Source organism: Tachyglossus aculeatus, chromosome 5, assembly GCF_015852505.1.
Source record: "Tachyglossus aculeatus isolate mTacAcu1 chromosome 5, mTacAcu1.pri, whole genome shotgun sequence".
In the NCBI taxonomy this organism is placed as follows: Eukaryota; Metazoa; Chordata; class Mammalia; order Monotremata; family Tachyglossidae; genus Tachyglossus; species Tachyglossus aculeatus.
In genome coordinates, this window is record NC_052070.1 from 18,604,382 (window position 1) to 18,629,325 (window position 24,944).

Genomic DNA, 24,944 nt, shown 5'->3' on the forward strand with positions numbered 1-24,944 from the left:
GAGCACTTACTGTGTGCAAAGCACTGTACTAAGCGCTTCAAGGCCCTGCTGAGAGCTCACCTCCTCCAGGAGGCCTTCCCAGACTGAGCCCCTTCTTTCCTCTCCCCCTCGTCCCCCTCTCCATCCCCCCGTCTTACCTCCTTCCCTTCCCCACAGCACCTGTATATATGTATATATGGTTGTACATATTTATTACTCTATTTATTTATTTATTTATTTATTTCACTTGTACATTTCTATCCTACTTATTTTGTTGGTATGTTTGGTTCTGTTCTCTGTCTCCCCCTTTTAGACTGTGAGCCCACTGTTGGGTAGGGACTGTCTCTATGTGATGCCAATTTGTACTTCCCAAGCGCTTAGTACAGTGCTCTGCACATAGTAAGCGCTCAATAAATACGATTGATTGATTGATTGATTAAAGCAGACTGTCTGTGACAGGAGGGGTGAGGATAAACCCCTCAGATCAGACTGAGCCATGGCAGTGTTGTGCTGGGTTTATACTTAAATCCCCAACCACAGCTGGCCAAGGAGCGGTTTGAAGGCCATGCCGAGGACGGGGGCGAGTTGGAAAGACACGCCGATAATGCTGCATGAGCCTTCAAGAAATGACTACCCGGAACGGCTCCAGACTGATTTTATGGGATCAGAACCAGATGCTACTCCAACTGTGTGTGGCTCCCCGTCACTCTCCTTTCCCCTCCCCTCTCTCTTTCTCTAAAGTTCTTTTTAACGATTCATGAAAACTTACCTTGACTTTGGTCAGTACATTCAAAATCTAGACAGAAAATTAAGGTGCTCCTTTCACCTTACCATTTGAAAATGTCACACAATTTTCAGTGTGAGCCATTTTTTAACTCAGTTTTTAAAACAACTAATGCGGTTCATTGGACTGTATTTATTGAGCGCTTGTGTGCAAAGCACTGTACTAAGCACTTGGGAGAGTATAATGCAATTCATCCTTAATGCACACCTCAATATTTTGACATCAGCCTTAAGTTAAATTAGATGATTGGTTACATATTCCCATCCATTTATTCATGGTATAAACAGTCAATTTTATTTATTGAGTGCTTACTACTACTAATAATAATAATGGCATTTATTGAGTGCTTGTGTGCAAAGCACTGTACTAAGCACTTGGAGAGTATAATGCAATTCATCCTTAATGCACACCTCAATATTTTGACATCAGCCTTAAGTTAAATTAGATGATTGGTTGCATATTCCCATCCATTTATTCATGGTATCAACAGTCAATGGTATTTATTGAGTGCTTACTACTACTAATAATAATAATGGCATTTATTGAGCACTTGTGTGCAAAGCACTGTACTAAGCACTTGGGAGAGTATAATGCAGTCCATCCTTAATGCACACATATTTTTACATCAGCCTTAAGTTAAATTAGATGATTGGTTGCATATTCCCATCCATTTATTCGTGGTATAAGCAATCAGTGGTATTTATTGGGTGCTTACTACTACTAATAATAATAATGGCATTTATTAAGCGCTTACTATGTGCAAAGCACTGTTGTAAGCACTGGCACTGTTTTAAGTGAGTGCTTTGGAGAGTACAACAACAGAATTAGCGGGCACATTCCCTGCCTATACTGTGCTCAAAGTGTAGAGTAAAAACTGCTAACCATAGTAATACATTCATTCATTCAGTTGTATCTATTGAGCGCTTACTGTGTGCAGAGCACTGTACTAATCAATCGTATTTATTGAGCGCTTACTGTGTGCAGAGCACTGTACTAAGCGCTTGGGAAGTACAAGTTGGCAACATATAGAGACAGTCCCTACCCAACAGTGGGCTCACAGTCTAAAAGGGGTGACAGAGAACAAAACCAAACATACTAACAAAATAAAATAAATAGAATAGATATGTACAAGTAAAATAAATAAATAGAGTAATAAATATGTACAAACATATATACATATATACAGGCGCTTGGAAAGTACAATTCAGCAGCAGAGACAATCCCTTCCCAACAACTGGCTTACAGTCTTGAAGGGGAGAGGCAGATGATCATCATCATCATCAATCGTATTTATTGAGCGCTTACTATGTGCAGAGCACTGTACTAAGCGCTTGGGAAGTACAAATTGGCAACATATAGAGACAGTCCCTACCCAACAGTGGGCTCACAGTCTAAAAGGGGGAGACAGAGAACAAAACCAAACATACTAACAAAGTAAAATAAATAGAATAGAATATGAAGCAAAACAAGTAGAATTATAGAATTATAGATAGATACACATCATTAATAAAATAAATAGAATAATGACTATGTACATATATACAGAAGTGTCGTAGGGAGGGAGTTGGGGGCAATGGAGAGGGAAGGAGGAGCGGAGGAAAAGGGGGGCTCAGTCTGGGAATGCCTCCAGACATCATCCTCTCACCATAATAATTCCTTTTCCCTTAGACTGTGTACTGGGCTCTCTTTGGAAAGACGCTACACTGTCCTGTTTGATGCCCACTAGACTTGAACAGCCATCACCATGACTGAGCTATTATTATTAAGCCTCTCCTTTTAGTTATGAACCAGGGCAACTCCCCTGAGCCCCACTCTTCACCCATATGTCCACCACCATCTGCATAAAGAATAATAATGATGGCATTTATTAAGCTCTTACTATGTGCAAAGCACTGTTCTAAGCGCTGGATCCCCTAGCCCTTCTCCACCATCCCAGTCAGTCCATGGTATTCACTAAATACACCTCTCTGTAGTAAGCCCTTAAGGAGAGTTTGATAGAAGAAAGATTAATGTTCTTTACTCTCGAGGAGCTCACAAACACTGCAGCCTGAATGTGTACTATAAGCATAGGAAGACACGTTCTACCTCTCTTTCTTCTTGTATGTAGATTGTACTGTGCCTTTTTTAATGATAATTGTTAAACGCATACTAAGCGCTGGCATAGATTCCAGCTAATCATCATCATCATCATCATCAATCGTATTTATTGAGCGCTTACTATGTGCAGAGCACTGTACTAAGCGCTTGGGAAGTACAAATTGGCAACATCTAGAGACAGTCCCTACCCAACAGTGGGCTCACAGTCTAAAAGGGGGAGACAGAGAACAAAACCAAACATACTAACAAAATAAAATAGAATAGCTATGTACAAGTAAAATAAATAAATAAATAAGTAAATAGCTAATCAGGTTGGACACAGTCCATTTCCCTCAGGGGGCTCATAGTCTTAATCCCCATTTTGCAGATGCGGTAACTCAAGCACAGGGAAGATAAGTGACCTACCCAAGGTCACACAGCAGACAATTGGTGGAGCTGGGGTTAGAACCCAGGTCTTTCTCCCAGGCCTGTGGTCAATCCACTAGGCCATGCTGTTTCTCTGGGATTCTATTCTGCTTTGTATTCTAATTGCAGAAAAGAAATTTCTATTGGTTTATTTGTGCACATCCTGCTATAATAATAATAATAGTAATAATGGCATTTATTAAGCACTTACTATGTGCAAAGCACTGTTCTAAGTGCTGGGGAGGTTACAAGGTGATCATGTTGTCCCACAGGGGGCTCACAGTCTTAACCCCCATTTTACAGATGAGGGAACTGAGGCACACAGAGAAGTGAAGTGACTTGCCCAAAGTCACACAGCTGACAAGTGGCGGAGCCGGGATTTGAACCCCTGACCTCTGACTCCAAAGCCCGGGCTCTTTCCACTGAGCCACGCTGCTATGAGGAATCACTGATGATCCAATATAAAGATAGCTTTCCCTGATGATTCTTTTAGAGTTTTGAATGGGGGTATTTGAGATCTGATTCAAATCATGTTATAACGCAAAGGTTCAGCGTTATTCTTTCCCTTAGCCCATTTTCTAAAAGAAAAGCACATATTCAGATTGGGCCTAAATCGTACCTGCGAATATAACAATACGCCATTCAGGAAAGCCATTAGCCGGTGCCAGTGTATGTATATGCAGCTGAAATGATTCAACCCTGGCCAGTCAATTCCAGCTGCAGAATCAGTTGTATTTATTGAGCGCTTCTTGTGTGCAGACCCCTCTTGGGAGAGTACCATGTAACAGCGTTGGTAGACACGTTCCCTGCCCCCAGTGAGCTTACAGCCGATGGAGAGCGGCTTCTCCCCTACTGTCTATTTTCCCAGGGCCACTGGTAGGGACAATTAAGGAGTTATTCTCGTTGTCCACATTATTCTCCTTTCAGAGCAAAAAGCCTTGGTGCCAATCTCATGGTGGCAAAGGAGGCAATAATAATAATAATAATAATAATAATGGTATTTGTTAAGCGTTTACTATGTGCAAAGCACTGTTGATCTGTACATGCCGACCACCCAGCCTCGCTCATTCCAGGCCTCTGACGAGACCGGAGAGTTTTCCGTTTAGAGCTGTTAAGACCCCAAATGGGAGCTTTCTGGCCCGCTAGCTCTTTGACGTCGGTTCCTTCCCAGTCCCTTGTTACCCCTTAAAATACCCGCTCCTTCCTCTGTCTCTTTACGCGGAATGTCGGCTCTGCAAACTAATTCTCTTTGCTGCATATCAATTGGTTTCCTGCATTCAGTCCTCTAATAGCCAGGAGATGTCTCTGCAGCCTTTCTGCATTGCAGTGGCCAAGCCCAGAAGAAATTGAGCTTCATGCAGCTCTGTGATCTAGGAGCTAAAGCAGCATATTCAAACACCAAACCTATTTGTGCAGCGTTTACCCAGTTACTGTATATCAGCCCGAGTCACTGTACTGCATAAACCCTAATAAAATGATCTTTCATGATGATAAAAAAAAATGTCCGCAGTTTAAAAAAATAACTCGTCACTTTGGCAATATTGAATGCCTCTATTTGTTGAATAACCTATCAATCATATTGAGCACTTACCGTGTGCAGAGCACACTTGGGAAAATACAGAATGACATTGTAACACACATTTCCTGCCCACACTGAGCTTACAGTCTAGATTGGGAGACACACATTAATTAATTACAGATAAATTATTTTATCTTTCATGATGATAAAAAAAATGCCCGCAGTTTAAAAAAATAACTCGTCACTTTGGCAATATTGAATGCCTATATTTGTTGAATAACCTATCAATCATATTGAGCACTTACCGTGTGCAGAGCACACTTGGGAAAATGCAGAATGACATTGTAACACACATTTCCTGCCCACACTGAGCTTACAGTCTAGATTGGGCGACACACATTAATATAATTAATTACTGATAAATTATTTTCTCTTTCATGATACAAAAAATGCCCGCAGTTTAAAAAAATAACTCGTCACTTTGGCAATATTGAATGCCTATATTTGTTGAATAATCTGTCAATCATACTGAGCACTTACTGTGTTCAGAGCACACTTGGGAAAATACAGAATGACATTATAACACACACTTCCTGCCCACACTGAGCTTACAGTCTAGATTAGGAGACACACATTAATATAATTAATTACAGATACAGTTGCTGTAATTGCATCTGCTTCTAGACTGTGAGCCCGTTGATGGTCAGGGACCGTCTCTATATGTTGCTGACTTGTACTTCCCAAGCGCTTAGTACAGTGCTCTGCACACGGTAAGCGCTCAATAAATACGATTGAATGAATGAGTGTTGTGGGCCCCGGACAGGGGATGAATAAAGGGAGCAAACCAGGGTGACACAGAAGGGAATGGGAGAAAAGGAAATGAGGGCTTAATCAGGGAAGGCTTCTTGGAGGGGAGTAATTCCAGGCCAGAGGGCGAGAGGTTGGCAGCGATAGATTTATTTATTTATTTTATTTGTACGTATCTATTCTATTTATTTTATTTTGTGAGTATGTTTGGTTTTGTTCTCTGTCTCCCCCTTTTAGACTGTGAGCCCACTGTTGGGTAGGGACTGTCTCTATATGTTGCCAATTTGTGCTTCCCAAGCGCTTAGTACAGTGCTCTGCACATAGTAAGCGCTCAATAAATACAATTGATTGATTGATAGATGAGATTGAGGTACAGTGAGTAGGTTAGGAGAGTAGCAAGGTGAGGTATGAGAGGGCCAGGTGATTGAACGCTTTAAAGCAAATGGTAAGGAATTTCTCCTTGATGCACCCTGCTGTATAGAAAGGGGTTCTCTGGAAATAAATGCTCGTGAACCCTTAATGCTTGCTTGCACTGATCGTTTGACAAATCACATAGCAGAGAAAAATAATGCTCTATTTCAGAAGGTAATAATAATAATCGTGGTATTAAGCGTTTACTGTGTGACAGGCACTATACTAATCACTAGGGTGGGTACAAGCAAATCGGGTTGGGAGGCAGTCACTGTCTCACAAGGAGCTCATGGTCTTAATCCCCATTTTACAGGTGAGGTAACTGAGGCACCGAGAAGTGAAGGCCACTCACCAGACAGGTGGCACAGATCATCATCATCATCAATCGTATTTATTGAGCGCTTGCTATGTGCAGAGCACTGTACTAAGCGCTTGGGAAGTACAAATTGGCAACATATAGAGACAGTCCCTACCCAACAGTGGGCTCACAGTCTGAAAGGGGGAGACAGAGAACAAAACCAAACGTACTAACAAAATAAAATAAATAGAATAGATATGTACAAGTAAAATAAATGAGTAATAAATATGTACAAACATATATACATTTATAGAGGTGCTGTGGGGAAGGGAAGGAGGGAGGATGGAGAGGGGGATGAGGGGGGCGAGCACAGATGGGACTAGAACTCATGACTTTCTCACTCCCGGGCCCATTCTCTGTCAACTACATTATGCTGCTTTTACTAGGGTCTAACATAGCATGAACTCAAAGTTCTGGGTTTTATGGAGAAAGAAAAAAAAACCCCACAATTCTTCCCCTAGTGGAATTTTTAACTTGTCAGTCAGTTGTGTTTATTGAGCGCTTACTGTGTGCAGAGCACTGTACTGTTTGGGAGAGCACAATACGATAATAGACACATTAAGGATTAAGGATATGGAAAGGAAGGGACAGATCCAGTAAATGATGTGGAAAAAAACCTGGCAGGATTTAGCCACGTAATGGATGTGAGAGTTGAGAGACCTTTGCACCTTATCAGAGCACTTGGCCCCTTCCTTCTTCCCTCCCCGACCGCCACCCTCAAATATTGGCTCTCCGATGGCTTCTTTCCCACTGCTTTCAAATGTGCCCATGTCTCCTCATCCCCAAAAAACCACGGCTCCTTCCAGTTACCACCCCATCAGCCTCCTACCATTCCTCTCCAAACTCCTTGAGCGCATTGTCTACACCCGTTGTCTCAAATTCCTGTCCTCCACTTATCTCCTTGACCCTCTCCAATCTGGCTTCCATCCCCTTCACTCCGCAGAAACCGCCCTCTCAAAGGTCACAAATGATCCTGCCAAGTCCAGTGCCCTCTACTCCATCCTCATCCTCCTCGACCACCCTCAGCTGCTTTCAGCACTGTTGAGCACGCCCTTCTCCTGGAAACATTATACAACCTCAGCTTCACTGACAATATTCTTTCCCGGTTTTCCTCCTATCTCTTTGGCCACTCATTTTCAGTCTTTGGAGGCCCCTCTTCCTCCCACCCCCTAACTATGGGAGTCCCTCAAGATGCCGTCCGGGTCCTCTTCTATTCTCCGTCTACACCCGCTCCCTTGGAGAAATCATTCATTCCCGTGGCTTCAGCTACCACCTTTATGAAGATGATTCGCAAATATACATCTCCAGCCTGTCTCTCCTCTCGTCTCACATCTCCTCCTGCCTTCGAGACATTTGTACTTGGATGTCCCAGTTACACCTTGAACTTAACATGTCCAAAACAGAACTCCTTATCTTCCCACCCAAACCCTGTCCTCCCTGTGACTTTCCCATCACTGTAGATAACACCACAATCCTTCCTGTCCCACAAGCCCCTAACTTTGCCGTTGTCCTTGACTCTTCTCTCTCATTCAACCCGTATATTCAGTCTATCACTAAATCCTGTTGGTTCAACATTACCAACATCACTATAATCTGTCCTTTCCTCTCCATCCAATCAATCAATCAATCGTATTTATTGAGCGCTTACTGTGTGCAGAGCACTGTACTAGGCGCTTGGGAAGTACAAGTTGGCAACATATAGAGACAGTCCCTACCCAACAGTGGGCTCACAGTCTAGAATCCCCTTCACTCCACAGAAACCACCCTCTCAAAGGTCACAAATGATCCAAACTGCTGCCACATTAATCCAAGAATTTATCCTACCCCACCTTGATTAGTCTATCAGCCTCCATGTTGACCTAACTGCCTCCTGTCTCAACCTGTTCCAGTCCATACTTCACTCTGCTTTTTGAATCATTTTTCTACCAAAAATGTTCAGTCCACCTTGCCTCACTCCTCAAGAATCTCTACATCCAACAGAAATTCATCATCATCATCATCATCGATCGTATTTATTGAGCGCTTACTGTGTGCAGAGCACTGTACTAAGAGCTTGGGAAGTACAAGTTGGTAACATATAGAGACAGTCCCTACCCAGCAGTGGGCTCACGGTCTAAAAGGGGGAGACAGAGAACAAAACCAAACATACTAACAAAATAAATTAATAAAATAAAATAATAATAAATAATTATAATATTTAAAAAATAATAATAATAATAAATAATAAAATAAAATAAAATTCCTTACCATTGGCTTTAAAACACTGTCACCTTGCCCCCTCCATCCACGTTCTCCCCACCCAACCACTCCAACTACAATCTAGCCTGCACACTTTGCCCCTCTGGTGCCAACTTACCCACTGTACTTTGATCTCCTCGCCCGCTTTTCACCCACATTCTGCCTCTGGCCTGGAACACCCTCCCTCTTTATATCTGACAATTACTTTTTCCACTTTCAAAGGCATTTTGAAGGCACTTTTTATCCACGAGGCCTTCCCTGACTAAACCTTCATTTCCTCTTTTCCCACTCGCTGCTGCATTGCTCTGATTCGTTTCCTTTATTCACCCATCCCTCAGCCCACAGCATTTATTTACGTATCCATAATTTAGACTCATGTCTGTCTTCCCCTCTAGACTGTGAGCTCTCGTTGTTGGCTGGGAATGTGTGTACCAACTCCATTATATTGTACTCTCCCAAGCGCTCAGTACAGTGCTGTGCGCACATTCGATTGGTGTCTATTTGTATTAATGTCTGTCTCCCCCCCACCCCACCCCCCAGACTGAGCTTGTTGTGGGCAGGGATTGTCACTCTTTATTATGTCATACTTTCCCAAGTGCTTAGTAAAATGTTCTGCACACAGTAAGCACGTAGTTCGGTGCTCTGCGCCATGTAAGAGCTTAATAAATAGGATCGAATGAATGACTGAGAGCACAAAATCACAGGTAATATCAAGGTTGTGGGCTTTGGGCATGGAAGGTGGTGGTGGGGTCAACCATGTTCAGAAAATTAGTTGGAGGAGTGGATTCAGGAAGGAAGATGAGGCGTTTAGTTTTCAATATATCAAGTATAAGGTGGGTGTAAGACATAAATGCAACCTTCTCTCTGTGCCTTATTCTCACCTGTCCCGCCGTCAACCCCTGGCCCACGTCCTACCTCTGGCCTGGAATGCCCTGCCTCAAATCCACCAAACTAGCACACTTCCCCCCTTCAAAGCCCTCCTGAAAGCTCACCTCCTCCAGGCAGCCTTCCCAGACTAAGCCCCCCTTTTCCTCTGCTCCCCCTCCCCTCCCTGTCATCCCGACTCTCTCCCCCCTTCCTGCCCCAAAGCACTTGTGCATATCATCATCATCAATCGTATTTATTGAGCGCTTACTATGTGCAGAGCACTGTACTAAGCGCTTGGGCAGTACAAATTGGCAACATATAGAGACAGTCCCTACCCAACAGTGGGCTCACAGTCTAAAAGGGGAAGACAGAGAACAAAACCAAACATACTAACAAAATAAAATAAATAGAATAGACATGTACAAGTAAAATAAATAAATAAATAGAGTAATAAATATGTACAAATATATGTGCATATTTATAGTTATAGTTCTGTTTTTATTAATGATATGTATATATTTCTATTTATGTATAATGATGCTACTGATGCCTGTTTACTTCTTTTAATGTCTGCCCCCCCCCGCCCCCCCTTCTAGACTGTGAGCCCGTTGTGGGCAGGGATTGTCTCTAATTGTTGCTGAATTGTACTTAGTACAGTGCTCTGCACCCAATAAGTGCTCAGTAAATATGACTGACTGACTGACTGAATGAATGAATGAATGAATGAAATCATCAATCGTATTTATTGAGCGCTTACTGTGTGCAGAGCACTGTACTAAGCGCTTGGGAAGTCCAAATTGGCAACATATAGAGACAGTCCCTACCCAACAGTGGGCTCACAGTCTAAAAGGGGGAGACGGAGAACAAAACCAAACATACTGACAAAATAAAATAAATAGAATAGATATGTACAAGTAAAATAAATAAATAAATAAATAGAGTAATAAATATGTACAAATATATGTGCATATTTATAGTTATAGTTCTATTTTTATTAATGATATGTATATATTTCTATTTATGTATAATGATGCTACTGATGCCTGTTTACTTCTTTTAATGTCTGCCCCCCCCCCCCCCCCCCCCCAGACTGTGAGCCCATTGTGGGCAGGGATTGTCTCTAATTGTTGCTGAATTGTACTTAGTACAGTGCTCTGCACCCAATAAGTGCTCAGTAAATATGACTGACTAACTGAATGAATGAATGAATGAATGAATGAAATTATCAATCGTATTTATTGAGCGCTTACTGTGTGCAGAGCACTGTACTAAGCGCTTGGGAAGTCCAAATTGGCAACATATAGAGACAGTCCCTACCCAACAGTGGGCTCACAGTCTAAAAGGGGAAGACGGAGAACAAAACCAAACATACTAACAAAATAAAATAAATAGAATAGATATGTACAAGTAAAATAAATAAATAAATAGAGTAATAAATATGTACAAATATATGTGCATATTTATAGTTATAATTCTATTTTTATTAATGATATGTATATATTTCTATTTATGTATAATGATGCTACTGATGCCTGTTTACTTCTTTTAATGTCTGTACCCCCCCCCCCCCCCCCCCCCCCCCCCCCCCCTTCTAGACTGTGAGCCCGTTGTGGGCAGGGATTGTCTCTAATTGTTGCTGAATTGTACTTAGTACAGTGCTCTGCACCCAATAAGTGCTCAGTAAATATGACTGACTGACTGAATGAATGAATGAAATCATCAATCGTATTTATTGAGCGCTTACTGTGTGCAGAGCACTGTACTAAGCGCTTGGGAAGTACAAATTGGCAACATATAGAGACAGTCCCTACCCAACAGTGGGCTCACAGTCTAAAAGGGGGAGACAGAGAACAAAACCAAACATACTGACAAAATAAAATAAATAGAATAGATATGTACAAGTAAAATAAATAAATAAATAAATAAATAGAGTAATAAATATGTACAAATATATGTGCATATTTATGGTTATAGTTCTATTTTTATTAATGATATGTATATATTTCTATTTATGTATAATGATGCTACTGATGCCTGTTTACTTCTTTTAATGTCTGCCCCCCCCCCCGCCCCCTTCTAGACTGTGAGCCCATTGTGGGCAGGGATTGTCTCTAATTGTTGCTGAATTGTACTTAGTACAGTGCTCTGCACCCAATAAGTGCTCAGTAAATATGACTGACTGACTGAATGAATGAATGAAATCATCAATCGTATTTATTGAGCGCTTACTGTGTGCAGAGCACTGTACTAAGCGCTTGGGAAGTACAAATCAGCAACATCTAGAGACAGTCCCTACCCAACAGTGGGCTCACAGTCTAAAAGGGGAAGACGGAGAACAAAACCAAACATACTAACAAAATAAAATAAATAGAATAGATATGTACAAGTAAAATAAATAGAGTAATAAATATGTACAAATATATGTGCATATTTATAGTTATAATTCTATTTTTATTAATGATATATATATATTTCTATTTATGTATAATGATGCTACTGATGCCTGTTTACTTCTTTTAATGTCTGTACACCCCCCCCCCCTTCTAGACTGTGAGCCCATTGTGGGCAGGGATTGTCTCTAATTGTTGCTGAATTGTACTTAGTACAGTGCTCTGCACCCAATAAGTGCTCAGTAAATATGACTGAATGAATGAATGAATGAATGAATGAAATCATCAATCGTATTTATTGAGCGCTTACTGTGTGCAGAGCACTGTACTAAGCGCTTGGGAAGTACAAATTGGCAACATATAGAGACAGTCCCTACCCAACAGTGGGCTCACAGTCTAAAAGGGGGAGACAGAGAACAAAACCAAACATACTGACAAAATAAAATAAATAGAATAGATATGTACAAGTAAAATAAATAGAGTAATAAATATGTACAAATATATGTGCATATTTATAGTTATAATTCTATTTTTATTAATGATATGTATATATTTCTATTTATGTATAATGATGCTACTGATGCCTGTTTACTTCTTTTAATGTCTGCCCCCCCCCCCCCCCCCCCCCCCAGACTGTGAGCCCATTGTGGGCAGGGATTGTCTCTAACTGTTGCTGAATTGTACTTAGTACAGTGCTCTGCACCCAATAAGTGCTCAGTAAATATGACTGACTGACTGAATGAATGAAATCATCAATCGTATTTATTGAGCGCTTACTGTGTGCAGAGCACTGTACTAAGCGCTTGGGAAGTACAAATTGGCAACATATAGAGACGGTCCCTACCCAACAGTGGGCTCACAGTCTAAAAGGGGGAGACAGAGAACAAAACCAAACATACTGACAAAATAAAATAAATAGAATAGATATGTACAAGTAAAATAAATAAATAAATGGAGTAATAAATGTGTACAAACATATATACATATTCAGTATATGCATATTGAATGAAAGTCTTCTGGAAGGAAGAGGAAATGTGAGATTGCAGAGGTGAGAGTCGGAGGCTGGAATATTAGATTTGAGTGGAGGTGGAGGGGCTTAGCGAAGAAGTTATTGTAAAGTGGGACGAGAAGGGGGTCCAGAACGGACCCTTGAGGGACACGCATAAGTAGGAGATGAGAAGTCCAAGAGGGGCCAGCGAAAGAGATTGAGAAGGAACAACCAGAGAGGTGAGAGGATGGTGCGTGGTATTAGTCTACGAAGACCCTCTTTAGTATGAGAGGGAAGCGTGACCTGGGCTGAAGTGGCTGTGCTCTCTTCCCAAAGCTTCTCATTGTCAGACTGATTGTTCTTCTGTAGGATCAATCAGTGGCATTTATTGAGCAATCAATCAATCTATCGTATATATTGAGCGCTTACTGTGTGCAGAGCACCGTACTAAGCGCTTGGGAAGTACAAGTTGGCAACTTACAGAGACAGTCCCTACCCAACAGTGGGCTCACAGTCTAGAAAAGGCACAGGGAGTCGGGGTGGGGGGGTGTTTCCCGAAAACAATTTATTAATGTAATAAACGCGTGCGATAGCCGCAAAGGCAAGGCCAGACCGGCCGGGTGGCTGAGAGGAAGCGGCGCTGCCTGGCCCCCCTCCGAAGAGGGGTCCCTTGTCCTCGGCGGGAGGTGGCGGGGCCGGGGGGCTGTGGGGAGAGCCCCAACAATATCGGGACCCAGGAGACTATTTTATCTATTTATCCATCTATTTATTTATTTTACTTGTACATATCTATCCTATTTCTTTTATTTTGGTAGTATGTTTGGTTTTGTTCTCTGTCTCCCCCTTTTAGACTGTGAGCCCACTGTTGGGTAGGGACTGTCTCTATAGGTTGCCAATTTGTACTTCCCAAGCGCTTAGTACAGTGCTCTGCACATAGTAAGCGCTCAATAAATACGATTGATGATGATGATGATGGTGAGACCGGGCCGGCGCGGCGGGAAGGGAAGCAGCGAGCTTGGGCAGGCGGGCGGGCAGGAGTCAGAGGTCGCTTGAGGCTGTAGAGGACCTTCCGCTGCCGGATAGAGCACTGTAGGAAACCTGTTGGAGAACCAGGAGGAAACAGAAGAAAAATCAATCAATCGTATTTATTGAGCACTTACTATGTGCAGAGCACTGTACTAAGCGCTTGGGAAGTACAAATTGGCAACACATAGAGACAGTCCCTACCCAACAGTGGGCTCACAGTCTAAAAGAAAAATGTGTCCTCTCTCTAGCTTTTAGTGGATATGAACAGAACCTGAAGACCAGTGCGAAGGAATTATTTAGTTTAGTATTTAGTATCCTGTGTGAGGAAATATCATTTGAGGTGCACTTCTTCATTCATTCATTCAGTGGTATTTCTCGAGCGCTTACTGTGTGCAAAGCACTGTACGAAGTGGTTGGGAGAGTACCGCGTAACAAGAAAAAAGACATATTCCTGCCCACAACGAGCTCACAGCCTAGAGGGGGAGGCAGATATTAATAGGAATAAATATCTAAACAAATCTATAAATTACAGACATGTGCATATGTGCTGCAGGGGTGGGAGGGAGGAGGAATGAAGGAGCAAGTAGGACCAGAGCAGAAGGGAGTGAAAGAAGAAGAATTCCAACCCTAAATTCCATTTTCAGGGTAAACTTAATGTATATAAAAATATTGATTAGTTTTAGGTATTTACTGAAAGCTTCATCTGAAGCGCTTTACAGTTTACATTATCTGATATGAAATACACAATAAGTGGGGTAGGTATCATCATCATCATCATCAATCGTATTTATTGAGCGCTTACTATGTGCAGAGCACTGTACTAAGCGCTTGGGAAGTACAAGTTGGCAACATATAGAGACAGTCCCTACCCAACAGTGGGCTCACAGTCTAAAAGGGGGAGACGGAGAACAAAACCAAACATACTAACAAAATAAAATAAATAGAATAGATAGGTACAAATAAAATAAATAAATAGAGTAATAAATATGTACAAACATATATACATATATACAGGTATATATACAGGTATCCATATACAACTGAAGAAACTGAGGCAAAGACGATTTTTAATATATGTATATATGTATATATGCATATATATATATGTATATATGTATATATGGTTGTACATATTTATTACTCTATTTATTTATTTATTTATTTTACTTGTACATTTCTATCCTACTTATTTTATTTTGTTGGTATGTTTGGTTCTGTTCTCTGTCTCCCCCTTTTAGACTGTGAGCCCACTGTTGGGTAGGGACTGTCTCTATGTGATGCCAGTTTGTACTTCCCAAGTGCTTAGTACAGTGCTCTGCACATAGTAAGCGCTCAATAAATACGATTGATTGATTGATTTTAAAAAAGATCTGCCCATTAATGTAATTTATTAATTTATTAATACTTGAAGACCTCAATATCAAATTTCATTCATTCATTCAATTGTATTGAGCACTGTCTGGGTGCAGGGCACTGTCCTAAGTGCTGGAAAGTACAATTCAGCAACAAATAAAGACAATCCCTGCCCAGAAGGGGCTCACAGTCTAAAAGGGGGAAGACAGGCAACAAAACAAGTAAACGGGCATCAATATCAGTAAATAGAATTATAGCTATATGCACATCATTAATATAAATAAATAGAATTATAGCTATATGCGTATCCTTAATATAAATAAATAGAATTATAAGTATGTATGTATATGCACAAGTTCTGTTGGGGGGAAGAGCAAAGGGAGTGAGTCGGGGCGATGGGGAAGGGGAGCAGAGGAAAAGGGGGGCTTAGCTTGGGAAAATGAAAATTTTTTCCTAGTCCAATGCGTTTTTTTCACCTCCATCAGTCATTAACATCATTATGAGCGGGGGACGAGTCTGCCAATTATCTTGTATTGTTCTCTCCCAGGTGCTTAGATTAGACCAGTGCTCTGCACATAGTATGTGCTCAATAAGTACTATTGATTGATTGATTAGTAATTGCCAATTACTTGTCAATGATGTGCATCTAGCTTTACTTCTATTTATTCTGATGACTTGACACCAGACTACATGCTTTGTTTTGCTGTCTGTCTCCCCCTTCTAGACTGTGAGCCCGTTGTTGGGTAGGGACCGTCTCTATATGTTGCCAACTTGTACTTCCCAAGCGCTTAGTACAGTGCTCTGCACACAGTAAGCGCTCAATAAATACGATTGAATGAATGAATGAATACGATTGAATGAATGAATAATTGCACTGCTATGTGAGCCGGGAGTGAGTGAAGGAACATTTAAATAGCACTAGGTTCTGCTTGATCATCTATAGCAAATCCCAGGTCAAGTTTCCTAAGTTATTTTGCTAATAAAGTGCCTATTTGACCCCTATGTTATTAAGTAATTGTTTATTATACGGCCAGTATACATGGGGAAAGTCTTCTGCTTGTGGGAGGATTTTAATGTAGTGTCTAGATAAGCCCAGTAAAGTATTTTGGTAATAATTTTAGATTAGAGGTTCCATTACAGAAAATACTGTATTGTACTGACCACCATTTTATTCTTATCTAATACCATATAAAATGCTGATATTCTTAGGTTAGGTTCATTTTTTGTTGGGTGTCTTTTTGGTTCTATCAATTAAGTAAAATTTGGTGACTAAATTTTAGGCTACTCGTCATTGAGAAAGCAAATTAAAAAAAAACCAATTGATTTTTTTAATGGTACTTGTTAAGTGCTTACTATGTGCTAGGCACTGTACTAAACACTGGGAGGGAATGCAGACTCAGGTTGGACATAGTCCGTATCCCACATGGAGCTCACAGTCTTAATCCCCATTTTACAGATGAGGTAACTGAGGCACAAAGTTAAGTGATTGACCCAGATCACACGGCAGACAAGTGGCAGCGCCGGGATTAGAACCTAGGGCCTTCTCATTCTCAGGCCCATGCTCTATCCACTAGTCCATGCTGTTTCTCTCTGTTGAGCACTTACTGTGAGTAGAGCACTATAAAAAGCACGTGGCACTATGCCAAGAGTAGGACTGTGAGCCTCTTGTGGGACAGGGACCCAGTTAGCTCGTAACTGCCCTAAAAATCTCCAGTGGCTACCAATCAATCTGCGCATCGGGCAGAAACTCCTCACCCTGGGCTTCAAGGCTGTCCATCCATCCCCTCGCCCCCTCCTACCTCACCTCCCTTCTCTCCTTCTCCAGCCCAGCCCGCACCCTCCGCTCCTCCGCCGCTAATCTCCTCACCGTGCCTCGTTCTCGCCTGTCCCGCCCTCGACCCCCGACCCACGTCCTCCCCCGGGCCTGGAATGCCCTCCTTCCCTCTGCCCATCCGCCCAGCTAGCTCTCTTCCTCCCTTCAAGGCCCTGCTGAGAGCTCACCTCCTCCAGGAGGCCTTCCCAGACTGAGCCCCTTCCTTCCTCTCCCCCCTGTCCCCCTCTCCATGCCCCCCATCTTACCTCCTTCCCTTCCCCACAGCACCTGTATATATGTTTGTACATATTTATTACTCTGTTTATTTATTTTACTTGTGCGTATCTATTCTATTTATTTTATTTTGTTAGTATGTTTGGTTTTGTTCTGTCTCCCCCTTTTAGACTGTGAGCCCACTGTTGGGTAGGGACTGTCTCTATATGTTGCCAACTTGTACTTCCCAAGCGCTTAGTACAGTGCTCTGCACACAGTAAGTGCTTAATAAATACAATTGATTGATTGATTGATCGCCCTAGTGCTTAGTACAGTGCCTGGCACATAGTAAATGCTCAGCAATTATTATTATTATCTAGCAGTTTTGGGTTTTTTTGCCTGGTGATGCCTCACACCCCCAGTCACTCAGTTCACATAGGCATATTCTTCAAAGCATCGTCCATGTAGTAGCTCAGAGCAGCAGTAGCAGGAACAAGTAGGAATAGAACTGCTACTATATGAGCCACCGTGGCTGCAGCTATGTGCTCTGCACATAGCAAGCGCTCAATAAATACGATTGATTGATTGATTGATTGATCTAGGGCTCAAGTGGCAGCAATAGAGACTGGTGTGTTTCTTCTATTGCTGCTGATCCACTTTCTGCAATATTTCTGGTCAAAATGCAAGTTCCAGGGAGCTAGTGAGAAGCAGCGTGGCTCCTTAGAAAGAGCCCGGGCTTTGGAGTCCGAGGTCATGGGTTCAAATCCCGGCTCCACCAATTGTCAGCTGTGTGACTTGGGGCAAGTCACTTCACTTCTCTGGGCCTCAGTTCCCTCATCTGTAAAATGGGGATTAAGACTGTGAGCCCCACGTGGGACAACCTGATTGCCTTGTATCCCCCCCCCCAGCGCTTAGAACAGTGCTTGGCACATAGTAAGTGCTTAATAAATGCCATCATTATTATTATTATTAATGGCAGCAGCAGCTGGAGTTTCAATTCTTGCCCACCACTTGTGGCGAGCTGCTCATTTGGCTTCTCTGGGGCCTTGCCACCGGTAAGAGAGCAAAAGGAAGCCAGGCAGTAGGAGCAAGTACAGGTAAAAAAGAGCCTTCTGATATCCTGGCAGAGGTGCCCTTCCATTACTCTTCTGCTCTCATGGCATATCCCGCACACAAAGGCAAACCCAAGGAAATTATTCACTTAATTTTGTGTTCAGGAACATACACTTTCCACCGCTGTTTCTCTAGTCATTTAATGATATGAACCCTGTGGTCTGTCAAGTGTCAGCTGGAGTTTTTTTCCCCTCCGTTTGTGTGAAAAGGAAGAACCGTTAGAAAGGTTGTGAATTATGGCAGAGGACAGGACGTTCTGGAGAAAGTATATCCATGGAGTCGCTATGAATCAGAAACGACTCACTGACAATAATAATTGTATGAAACGTATTTCTCTGATATCCTTAACTTTGCTATTGAAGTCTTCATAATTTTTTAAATTGTCAAAAAAAAAATCCCAACCAATTTGACAGATGATTCTTTCCCTTCTTATTCTAGATTCCGAAGGAGCTCCATCTGTAAATCCTTCCAGTGTTGATGAAAACATTGATTCTGAAACAGAGAAGGACTCTCTAGTCTGTGAAAGTAAACAAGCAATACCCAGTAAAGCATCTCTTTCATCGGGACTTGATGAATATGAGTTCAAAGATGATGATGAAGACGATGATGTTGAAATAAACAAAATGATTGATGACAGACACCTTCTGAGAAAAGAGCTGAGAAAAGAGGAGGAATGCGAAATGGACAAAAGTAACTTATTTATGAAACAGGAAAAGACTGTATTTCCAAAATCATTTAAAAGTAAAAAACAAAAACCCTCTCGAGTTCTTTATTCAAGTTCTGAAAGTTCAGATGAAGAAATTCAAGACAAAAAGATTGCTGCCATTCCCTCTTCTACCCCTGAAACTTCAATTTCTGATACAAGGACAAGGAAGGAATATATAGTTTCAAGTGAACTAAAGCCGAAAGGGAAAGTAAAAAGGAAACTAAAGAACCCAAACAAAAACAAAGAAAATCAAGAATTGAAGCAAGAAAAAGATGGAAAAGAAAATACAAGGTTATCAAATTTAGTAGCGTGCCCTGCGTTAGAATCATTAGAGAAGACCAAAGAAGAGGAGAGTTTTAGAAAATCTTTCAGCCCGAAAGATGAGACTTCATTACAGTTGTTCGAAATTCCTGCCGAAAAATCTTCTAAACTTCCTTGTGGATTCAGTGAAAAGCAGTCAACACCCCTGAAGCAAGAAAACCCGAAAATGTGTTTATCACCTAGCAGTTCTGAAATGTCATTACAGTCTGACCATGTACGGTATGACAATAATATAGAATCTGAGTTCCTGTTGGAAAGTTCGAGTGGAAAACCTTGCAAACACAAAGAAAAAATCAAGCATCAGAAAGATTTCCACTTGGAATTTAATGAAAAATCTAGTCCAAAAATTAAAGAGGATGATCCTAGTCCAGCATTTGAAAATTCAGACTGTATGTTCAAAAAATGTGACAAAGAGGGTAAGGCACTAAAAAAGCATAAATTAAAGCATAAAGAAAGAGACAAGGACAAACACAGAAAAGAGCAGGACGTTGAGAAAGAGAGAAACAGGCATAAGGACAGTGTTAAAGAAGTGCAAAGAAATGTTGAATTTGACAGAGAATTTTGGAAAGAGAACTTTTTTAAAAGTGATGAAACTGAAGATTTGTTCTTAAATACGGACCACGAACCGCTGTCATCAGAGAAAAAGTTAAAGGTGGAGAAAACAAAAGACGACAAAACAACAAAGGAAAAAAATATCCCCAAAGAGAGAGGTTTTAAAGATGAAAGAGAAAAAACTAAAAGAGAAAATGAGAAATCTTTAAAGGAGGAGAAAATAAAGGACTTGAAGGAAGAAAGGGAGAACATGGCCACAGATAAAGAACCAGAATTTTCCTTTTTGAGCACGTGTGCCAAGGAAGAATCTGGAGGATTTCATTTAATAGAAAAAGAAATGGAAATGGAGAAACAGGAAAAGAACATAAAGGAAAATAAAGATAGGTCTGAGAAGCGACCCCAAAATAAAGAAAAAGATAATGAGAAAATGGATAGAAAAAATGCAGAAAAAGAGAAGAAGGTGAAACATGACCATAAACCAGAGAAAGACAAATTAGAAGTTACCGAGTGTATAGAAAAATCAAAGGAAAAAGACAAAAATTTACAGCCATCAGAAAAATGTCATAAAGAAAGCGATAAAATAAAAAATATGATTCCCGTTAAAAAGCCTGATGACAAAGAAAGAAGTAGAGATAAAATAGATAAAAAGCATGACAGAGAAAAGCTTGAGAGAGAGAGACATTCGGGTGACAGCAAAGAAAAGCACTCCAGTGACAAAAAAGTGAAATCCTCAGAAAAAGATAATGACTATATCAAATTGGATAAAGGCAAAAATAAAGAAAAAGAAAAGGAGGTAGAAAAAAGAGAAAGGTTGAGGGAGAAGGAAAGTGCAGTTATAGTCAATTCTAAGCACATGCCGGAAGAGAAGAGATTGAATATTGCAGAAAGCAGTAAAACATTTCATGAGAAACTTTTTCCCCTTAAAGAAAAACCGAAAGATGAACTTTTGAAAACTCCAGATGGAAAAGAAAAAGATAAAAAGGATAAAGATATAGACCGATACAAAGAGCGAGACAAACACAAAGACAAGACACAAGTGAATAACCTACTTAAATTAAAATCTGAAGCAGATAAGCCTAAACTCAAAGCATCGCCAGCCCCGAGAGACATTAGACCTAAAGAGAAGAGGTTAGTTAACGATGATTTAATGCAGACAAGTTTTGAAAGAATGCTAAGCCTTAAGGACTTGGAAATTGAACAGTGGCACAGAAAACATAAGGAAAAAATTAAGCAGAAAGAAAAGGAACGGCTAAGGAATCGTTCCTTCTTAGACCTCAAGATGAAAGAGAAGGAAAGAGCGAAATATGCGTTAAATGACGTGAAAAATAAAGAGCTGATTAGGTCCAAAAGTTCAGAGTTGGCGGAAGCTTACGGCAAGGAGAAACAGTCGAAAGATGCTACCCGTAACAGATCTCAGTCTGTAGATACCAAGGCCGTGCCAAGCCTTCGAAAGGCCCCCTTGGTTGCGGATAACAGTTTGAACCGATCTCCTAGGTCAGAAAGTGACAAGGCAGGTCTGAGCTCTCGGTCCGTGTCCATGATTTCCGTTGCCAGCTCAGAAGACTCTTGCCATACCACGGTCACGACTCCAAGACCCATGGTTGAGTATGATTCGGATTTCACGTTAGAAGGCCCGGATTCCCAGATGGTCTTTGCCCAGGCACCGTTTTTGCTCGCTGCCAGATCTCCAGCCCTCCTTGAAAGAGAGTCGGTTGGCACCGCCGAGCTGCCGGACCAGATGAAACCATCCTTTGCCAACCGACTTCCTCTCCCCTATGTTAGGTCGTCTTCTGTTGAAGACGGGAAGCCTGGTATAAATGAGCCTAGGCCTATTGTAGAAGTGCGAAGGAGCAGTATGCCGCCTGTCATTTCTGAGCAATCTAAGCAGTTTCAAGCAGTATCCGAAGAAAACAATCCGAGCGTCGTATTAACCGTTCCGGCTCACGTTTGCATTTCCCCCATGCCTGAGATGTGCGCTTGCAACGTGTCTGAAAAGGACTTTTCAAGTATGCCCAACTTACATTCCAGTTACATGGCCTCCCCACCTAGACCTGGAAATAGCAAATACGTTTCATCGGATTCGAACGTGTTTAAAAACGCGGCCCAAATGAGTCCTTTCGCGGAAAGCCCTATGCCCCCAGAACTGTGCAGTCAGAGCAGTATTGCTCAGCCAGATAAACCATGGGACGTGGCTTTGGGCCGACTTGAGTCATTAAGCACCAGTGACCTTAACTGCTCAAGTTACAGAGCATCGGAGCAGAATCTGGCTAGCCACGGCTTATGTAATTCTGAAAATAGGACAGTCAAAGAACAGAGTGTTTCTGAGGTATTACCTCAACACCCGACTGAACTTTTAGGAAATTCCTGTGCCCGGGAAACAGCGTCCTTTTTGCCATCTCAGCCTCCCTGTTCTTTCCATATCCAGGCAGTCTCAGAATTGGAATGTCTTTCCAAGCATGTGTCTTTGTCAGGTTCTGGGAATCAGGGGTCAAGCTTTGTACAGCAGCCGAATTCAGTTCAGACTATCACCTCTGACCTGGACCCCGTCGCCGAGCCCTCCAGAGAGATTGAAAACACCGTCTTCCCAACAGACATTAAAAGGACCGATAGTTTTGTCACTATGTACTCCGAGAATGCCGTCGAGGATGCCGCACCACGTTTTGAAAGGATTTGTTCTCTGCCTGCACTACAGGCTGAAAAAGATTTTCCTGTAAGCGATGGCTGCCCACAACTAAGCGTGCCTCCGATTGCGTTTAGCAAAATACTTTATAAAACTTCTCAAGTTCCTGAAGAAGATAGCGCAGCTGTCGCTCAGATCATTCCGAATGAAAGAGACAACAAACTTGAGCATTCAATTGCAACTCATGCATCTAGCAATAAACCCGATTTTGATTTATATGCAGGAGTGCCTAAAGGAAATCTAAATGAGCCAGCTAACCAGAAGTATTACAGTCTGAGTGGGCAAGGAATGGTTTCTATAGGCCATGAGGACCCGTCACAAGGTGCTTTGTTAAATTTGGAGCGTAACCTGCCCCATTTGCTTCAACCGGAGGAACACAAGTGTAATCTGCCAACCAAGCCAGAAGTAGAGGAACATGCCGAACACCATCAGACTACTCCAAGGATAACCAGAAACCGAGCCAATGTAATTGCAAATCAGAGTAAGCAGATCCCTACCAGCTGCCTGCCATTATCAGAAAGAGAAAATGAGTCTGCCTCTCCTAGAGGAAGAATCAGATTGACGGAGGAAGAGGATGCTCAAATTCACCATCCACGCAAAAGAAAAATGTCCCGGGTGCCCCAGCCCGTGCAGGTCAATCCCTCCCTTTTACAAGCGAAGGAGAAAACGCAGCAGTCTCTAGCAGCTGTTGTAGACTCTCTGAAGCTAGATGAGATTCAGCCGTACAGTTCTGAAAGAGCAAATCCGTATTTTGAATACTTGCATATAAGGAGAAAAATAGAGGAGAAACGCAAATTATTGTGCAGCGTCATACCTCAAGCGCCTCAGTATTATGATGAGTATGTGACATTTAACGGCTCATACCTGCTAGACGGAAATCCTTTGAGCAAGATTTGTATCCCTACTGTAAGTAAAACAATTTTACTTGATAAAATACATAATCTAACTATTTTATATTCCATCTGATGTGGGAGGTCTTAATAATCTCCATTCCCCGTTTGATCTGCTGTAAATCTTCTAATCTCATGGGGTCTGTCTTCTGAATTACAAATATTTGAGAGGTGTTTTCTTTTTAATTAAATTACTGTTCTGTTAATCTTCTGCTTAGCCAATGGTAGAAGTTCCATGTTACCAAAGGAAACAATTACTCTGTAGTCGACAAATGCATTAATATTCCCAGATCCCAGGTGAATCCTCTGTTGACGCCATGCTTAAAAGCAGGATTGAGCGACAAATTTTGGAAATGCTTAGACAGAAACAAAGAAGAATGGTTTCTGCTTTTACTCCCCACAAGATACCTGGTAACATTCTGTCTTGTTTCATAGGTCATTGGGGGTTTGCCCGTTGTTGGGAAGGGACCATCTCTTTATGTTGCCAACTTGTACTTCCCAAGAGTGCTCTGCACACAGTAAGCGCTCAATAAATACGATTGAATGAATGAGAGAAAATTATGTTATCCTGCAATAACCCCTGCAGATTTTTAGGAAATCCAAGTAGGAGCTTTCAGAAGTTCTGAATAGAAGTTAATTAGCCGTTAGAATTCCTTGAAGAGGAATAGAGAAAACTGTGTAGCTACGTGCTTGAAAATACTCCAAAAAAGTTATTCTAGTTTCCGAGTCATTTTATTGATTCTTCTTGCCTTTTCATACCTGCCTTCAAAAAACTGATTTCATCTGAAGTATAAATAAGTCAGTATCATTGTGGATGAAATCTTTGTGGAAGCAATTTCAGGATTTAAGAAAAATTGGATGTATCCGATGCATTTGACGTTTTCATTTATGGGACTGTGGTGCCACCTGCTGTTTGTCATATTTTAACCTCCTTAAGTCCTGCAAAATAATTAAGTTATTTTGTAATTCTTTGAGTGAATATGCATATCTTCGGTCTTCAAGAATTTTAAAACCTCTCTCAGTGTTAAACTTCTTCAATCTTCACAATATCCACGTGAGGCAGATAATGGTAACTGTTACCCCATTTTACAGGAGAAACTGAGTCCCAGGAATGGACTTAAAACCCTGAACCTGAAACTGCCATTTAAAGCACCAGTTTCCAGGTTAGATGATAGTTAATGAATTCTGAGGTGGTGTTTTTTTTCATCCCTTTGGGGCCCAGAAGAGCAGAGAAGACGACGGGAGAGCAGACCCTGGTTCCTTAGGAAAGGGTAAATTTAAAAGTAGCCCACTTCAGGGACCCCTGGAGCAGATGAAGCATGGGTTGAAGCATGATTGCCAAATCTACTCTCCCTGAATGCAGTCTGTTGATGTGTGATACTAGTAATTCCTTAGAAACGTGAGGTGCCACTTGCTTAAGGAACCAAATGTATT

The 24,944-nt window shown here is 41.5% G+C and overlaps 1 protein-coding gene across 3 annotated transcripts in view; it reads left to right on the forward strand.

Moving 5' to 3' along the window:
* ANKRD12 (ankyrin repeat domain 12) overlaps positions 1-24,944 on the forward strand; it is a 129,914-nt gene that overhangs the window by 66,539 nt on the left and 38,431 nt on the right. For all 3 annotated transcript variants that reach the window (XM_038747530.1, XM_038747528.1, XM_038747529.1), the window contains one exon: positions 18,800-23,526. In XM_038747530.1, coding sequence (XP_038603458.1) covers positions 18,800-23,526 — 4,727 coding nt within the window. The remainder of the gene's footprint in view (positions 1-18,799; positions 23,527-24,944) is intronic.